Source organism: Coregonus lavaretus (assembly GCF_964263955.1).
Source record: "Coregonus lavaretus genome assembly, chromosome: 13".
Lineage (NCBI taxonomy): Eukaryota > Metazoa > Chordata > Actinopteri > Salmoniformes > Salmonidae > Coregonus > Coregonus lavaretus.
Window position 1 is genome coordinate 49,442,857 of NC_140000.1, and position 6,676 is coordinate 49,449,532.

At 45.6% G+C, this 6,676-nt stretch overlaps 1 protein-coding gene across 1 annotated transcript; it reads right to left on the reverse strand.

Moving 5' to 3' along the window:
- Positions 1–204: 204 nt before the first annotated feature.
- Positions 205–4,161, reverse strand: LOC311139128 (globoside alpha-1,3-N-acetylgalactosaminyltransferase 1-like; the record flags this gene model as incomplete). The annotated part of the gene is made up of 7 exons (XM_084174019.1): positions 205–907; positions 2,522–2,656; positions 2,821–2,853; positions 2,978–3,055; positions 3,198–3,239; positions 3,572–3,607; positions 4,097–4,161. The coding sequence occupies 7 exons, from the start codon at positions 4,159–4,161 to the stop codon at positions 205–207; spliced, it is 1,092 nt and encodes a 363-aa protein (XP_084030145.1).
- Positions 4,162–6,676: the final 2,515 nt, after the last annotated feature.

A 6,676-nucleotide genomic window follows, 5' to 3' on the forward strand; every position in this document is an offset into this window, starting at 1 on the left:
CTGCTCCTATAACAAACATTTCTACATGCAAACAGCCCTTCATGTCTATAATACATCTGTAGCGGCAAAGGATATAAACTAATTGAGAGAAAAATAGAACAACTTAAGCTTGTTTACTGATCCGGCCACCTTCAATGTATACAAACAGCAGCATCCTCCTCCCTGGCCTAGATCCTGAATCTTCGTGCAACAATGGCCACAGCATTACTTTCTTTTCTTTACATTGGGCCGAACCTCTGCGTAGTTCTTGTTGACCTGAGAAAAGCGGATTATTTGCACCTCGTTGGTCTTGGCCTTGAAGTCCTGCCACAGGTATTCTGGAGACAGAATCTTAGTGGGCTTGTTGTAAAGGAGATATCTGTTCAGGTGGCTTTCCTCCTGCCATGCTGCCTCGATGGAGTTGGCGGCATCGGCCTCCAGCTGCTCACGGCAGTACTTTGCCAGCTTGTGCACGTCCCCCACATAGCCAGCGATGGTGGCGCCTCCATAGTAGTAGTCTCCTTCCCCCGCGGGGATGTAGGCCCGCGAGGCAGGACGGCGCTCGTAAGGGTAGTGCTCGTGGGTCTGCTCATAGTAACCCGGGTGAAGTGCGGCCACCAGCCTGCTCAGTGTTTCTGCCCCCCACCGGCCGTAGAACTTTGTGTCCACATCCAAGCAGAAGATGTAGTCCACCTCCTTGCTTATCTGGTTCTCGATGGTGGTCTGGATCATCTCCATCCTCCTGGAGGAGATCTCCTGCCAGCGGTTGGAGCCAGTGACTGGGATGATGGTTACCTGTCTACCGGGAGCGAGGACCACCGCTGGCACGTCTTCCCTCCGGTCAGTGAAGATGTAGTAATGCACTTTGAAATCCACCATGAAATGCTTCTCGGCAGTCTCCAGGAAGTCACGCAGGAAGCGCACATACCTAAAATACAAGGAGAACCAAGTAGGTTTCAGGTGCCCGTCTCATATGGCAAGAGGATAACTCCATTTTCTGTCATTATGACATAATGTATAATCTAAATCAAGATATTTTCAAACTTTGAGTTAGGCCTGCTGAGACTCACTAGTTTGGGAAAAAGGGTGTAGTGGAGACTAAGGCACTCAAAGGTTGGCAATCAAAAGCGTGGAACTTTCAGTGTGGAATATTTAACAACAAAAGATATGTGGGTTGTATTTTGTATTTTTTTATTTTCTTCTCCGGTAACCAGAGCAAGTGCGAACTAAGTTTGAACCTATTTGTACCGGCCACTCTTGCACATGTCCATGTGACATTTGTTTTCATGTACCCAAGAGGTAGAGAAAGGTAAAGAGAGGTGACAATCTAGCAGGGACCATGCTCTATGTGTAGGCTACTGTGAGTGTGAGTGAGTGACACGGGGAACATGGAGGAGGGAGGGAGAGATGAGAGACAGCAACCAACCAAGCTGACTCGCGCTATAGTAGGTTTAAAATTATCCAATAAAATTACATAGTACCTGTTTTGACTGCATCAAGCCGAGATCTACCGCTTAGGTTTGTTTTTAACATGACTTAAAAGACAGAAGCCTATGCACATGGCCACGGGAAGATGTTTTTCAATTTATCAGGGGGTGCTGCAGCACCCTCAACACCCCTACTTCCCACGGCTATGCCTCTGCAACATTAACCTATTAAAAACAGTTCTGTAGCAATGAGGTTTGTGCAATAGGCTATAGGCCCAATACATCACTGCATATTGGCTATGCTTGAATTGCCATTCCTTTGTTGTTCTTCTCAGAACATTTTGAAATTATGTTTCAAAGTTTTAGGTATATGATCACACTGACCATTTGTTGTATTACTTGTGAGGCACAGCTGAGTGAGCATAATAATTTGCTTTTTATTTTATTTTACTGGACTGATGGTCTGCATCTGATGGGGCCAGTCTGAGGGGAGGGAGGGAGAGAGCAGCGGTGAGGCTGCCTCTCACCCGACTCACCGTCCCTCCGCTCTCCCTCTCTACGCTGAGAAAAGGGGACATTCTTCCAGCTTATGGCAAAACTCAAGTTGCACTGCATTATTTCTGCCTCATGCACCAATTAATGTTGTTACTCATGGTAGCCTAGTGGTTAAGAGCATTGGGCCAGTAGTTGAAAAGTTGCTGGTTCAAATCCCTGAGCAGACTAGGTGGAACATTTGTTGATGTGCCCTTGAGTCTCTCTCTAGTCATAGCTTTACAAGTTTAGAAATGTCACAGTATCATCTTTGCTGTGAGCTCGAGGCTTCTTTATACACCCTATGGCTCGAGGAAACCGTGCAGACACGGTGATCTGAGCTATCTGATTGGCCAGCGGTAGACCTATACGTGCACTTGATTTGCTCTCTGGGCCTGTCGGGTATACGGAGTTCTACCTTCAGACACATGAAATGGTTTAAAATGGGAACACAACAGGAAAGAAAATAGGAATGCAAGGCTTTATCATTGTTGTTTTTTACAGAAATGTTTGGTGATGGACTACGAATGCTACTCTACATTTGAGGCTCAGTGCTACCAGACATCCTGTGTGAGACTACTTACTTGCCAACAGCAAATACGGTTGTGGCGATGCTGAGGTGCATAGGCTTGTAAATGCTGTCAACAACCAAGGGATTAAAAGTGCCTTCCCAGACAATAGGTGCCAACCAAGGGGTAACAGCTACCACATTGGTGCGCCTGAAAAAAACAAAAGACATGGTCAAAGCTTGTGAACACCCAGAGATATTCAGTGCATCATAAGCAACTCTTTCATAGTGACTCCATTTCCTGTATTTCCCAATGCACCTTCTCCTATTGATACTATGTCTACTACTAACAATAATATATGATTAATAACTTACCCCTTTAACACACTGGGCTGCTTATACAGGAGTCTGAAAAGACCATGCAAAAGATGATATTGTAAAATAGCGTACTGCTTTCAAAATGGCTGCAGTTGGTGAGTTTTGCCAAGAGGGTGAGATTATTATATTAGAGTAGACCAAAGAAGAGTCTCACCCCTGTGGGGCCAGCATGTCCCGGGTCCTACAACTACAGTTTTCCCGCCTGAAATTAACAGGGTCCTGCTGACACAACCTTCAGAGGGGGTTCAAAGTTAATACTGTGTTAATTCTGAATGATAGCATCAAGAGAGGTTGTGGAGGGTTAGGGGTTCACAAAAATAAGTATTAAAAAATCAGTCGTTTGTTTATTATGTCAGTAACACAAGTTATCTTACCCCAAAACTTCTAGAACTCTGACGTCCTTATTTTTCATCTCACTGTTAAAGATAAAAGGGAACATTTTAGGTGACTTAACTAGTATGTCAAATCAAATAGAAAAGCAGTGCAAAATGTAATTATTTCCATATTTACAATGGTACTCTATCAGAAAATGTAGTCTCAAATGAGATCTTAATCCCTAGTCTTGACTCTCATTGTCATGAGCCCATGTGGCTTTTTAGAAGGCCAAATTCAGCAATCACCTATAAAATAGATGATGGCATAGTGTCTTTCTGATGGGATTATATACAGGATGGGATTTCTATCAAGATTGGATTATATCATTGACAAAGTTACAAAACAATGAACACGAAACAAGTTCCGGTCTTACCCAAATGATGAGTAACAATATGTTAAAACCAGGACTCTAATTAAGAGATAGAAAGAGGATTGATTAACACCATGTACAACACCTATGATATCGACAATGTCCAAAAATGTATATGTAAAAAAAAGTGGTATACAGAGAAGCATACGTTTTGGTTAAATGCCATTATCAGCTCTGTGCAAACAGAAGTGGTGACACACATACAGAGGAAAAATGGTGCGTAATTAGAGTACATACACAACAAGTGGAGGCAATTCAACAATGTGAGCAGAGATAATAATAGAAGTATATCATAATTAAATATCATGAACATCAAAAATGGACATCACAAAATTCATAGATTGACATAATGAATGATAATATCATAATCATGGAAACCATCAGAATGAGAACACTTATACATTGTATTCTGATGTATTCAGAATGAGAACACTTGTATTCTGATGTTGTTCTAAGATTATGATGAAGTTTCTCCAAAGATCAGATATCACTAGTTTGACTTAATAAAACACAGAAAAAGCAACATACCCAAAAAGTAGGATTCCAAGAACTGGCAGAGCGATGGAAGGACGGATATTTGTGCAAAAACGCATTGTTCCTCCCAAAGTTTGTAATGAAATTCACCAAAACTTTTAGTATTTGAAGTAATGCAGGACTGTATCCCAAAGGCAGTAGAATCTGTGCCTTTTACTGTTTCACCAGCAGGATGTAGGCCCACCCAGTGCCAGTGGACAATCTAAATATGGGTGTGACCGATGCTTATGTGTAAGGTAAGAAACGCACCATATGTCTATAGAACAACAAAGGCACTATGGAACAAGTTAAGCACGTTTTTTTAAATGTTGGAATGCATTGAATGGCAGGTATTTTTTTGTTAAAATGGCACTCCAGTCTCCTTTTCACCTTATTTATCACCTGATTTACATAACAAAACGTCTTTAGTTCACTATTGCTCCTACAGTTGAAGTCGGAAGTTTACATACACCTTAGCCAAATACATTTAAACTCAGTTTTTCACAATTCCTGACATTTAATCCTAGTAAAAATTCCCTGTCTTAGGTCAGTTAGGATGACCACATTATTTTAAGAATGTGAAATGTCAGAATAATAGTAGAGAGAATGATTTATTTCAGCTTTTATTTCCTTCATCACATTCCCAGTGGGTCAGAAGTTTACATACACTCAATTAGTGTTTGGTAGCATTGCCTTTAAATTGTTTAACTTGGGTCAAACGTTTCGGGTAGCCTTCCACAAGCTTCCCACAATAAGTTGGGTGAATTTTGGCCCATTCCTCCTGACAGAGCTGGTGAAACTGAGTCAAGTTTGAAGGCCTCCTTGCTCGCACACACCCACAAATGTTCTATAGGATTGAGGTCAGGAATTTGTGATGGCCACTCCAATACCTTGAATTTGTTGTCCTTAAGCCATTTTGCCACAACTTTGGAAGTATGCTTGGGGTCATTGTCCATTTGGAAGACCCATTTGAGACCAAGCTTTAACTTCCTGACTGATGTCTTGTCACGAGTGTCAGTGTAATGCGGTGGATCGAAGTCAGGCGCAGGACACAGAACTCTTATGAAACATACTTTACTGAATAAGTAAAGAACCAATACAAAATACCTTCACACAGGGAGGAACAAACCCGCTCACCAACGACACACGAAACGAAAAACAAACACGCACAAAACACAATGGGAGCCACCGGGTTAAATAGGGAAGGAGTAATCACATAATGGGAAACAGGTGTGTAACAATCAGACAACAGGTAGAACATAGAAACATAGAACATAGATCGGCAGTAGCTAGTATTCCGGTGACGACGAACGCCGAAGCCTGCCCGAGCAAGGAGGAGGGGCAGCCTTGGCAGAATCCGTGACAGTACCCCCCCCCCCCCCCCCCGACACGTGGGTGGCTCCAGCCGCGCGTCGACATCGGCCTCGGGGACGGCCAGGAGGACGCGGCACGGGGCGAGTCGGATGACTGCGGTGGAAATCCCTCAACATGGAGGGATCGAGGATGTCCCTCCTAGGGACCCAGCACCGTTCCTCCGGACCATACCCCTCCCACTCCACGAGATACTGCAGGCCTCCCACCCGACGCCTCGAATCCAAGATGGAACGGACCGAGTACGCCGGTGCCCCCTCGATGTCCAGTGGGGGTGGAGGAACCTCCCGTATCTCAGACTCCTGGAGTGGACCAGCTACCACCGGCCTGAGGAGAGACACATGGAACGAGGGGTTAATACGATAATCAGGAGGAAGCTGTAACCTATAACATATCTCGTTCAATCTCCTCAGGACTTTGAATGGCCCCACAAACCGCCGACCCAGCTTCCGGCAGGGCAGGCGAAGGGGCAGGTTTCGGGTCGAGAGCCAGACCCGGTCCCCCGGGGCATACACTGGAGCCTCACTGCGGCGGCGGTTGGCGCTCGCCTTTTGCCGCCCGATGGCCCGTTGCAGGTGCACATGGGCAGCCTTCCATGTCTCCTGCAAGCGCCGAAACCATTCATCCACCGCAGGTGCTTCGATCTGGCTCTGATGCCAAGGTGCCAGAACCGGCTGATAACCTAATACACACTGGAATGGAGTAAGGTTAGTGGAGGAGTGGCGGAGTGAGTTTTGGGCCATCTCTGCCCAGGGGAGGAAAACCGACCACTCCCCCTGCCGGTCCTGGCAATACAACCTCAGAAACCTCAGAAACCTACCTACCTCCTGGTTGACTCTCTCCACCTGCCCGTTACTTTCGGGGTGAAACCCTGAGGTCAGGCTGACCGAGACTCCCAGACGTTCCATGAACGCCCTCCAGAATCTCGAGGTGAACTGGGAACCCCGATCAGACACTATATCCTCAGGTACCCCATAGTGCCGGAAGACGTGTGTAAATAGGGCCTCAGCAGTCTGTAGGGCCGTAGGGAGACCGGGCAGAGGAATGATGCAGCATGACTTAGAAAACCGATCCACAATGACCAGGATCGTGGTGTTCCCTTGTGAGGGGGAAGATCCGTCACGAAGTCCACCGATAGGTGGGTCCACGGTCGTTGTGGAACGGGTAGGGGTTGCAATTTCCCTCTGGGCAGGTGTCTAGGAGCCTTACACTGGGCGCACACCG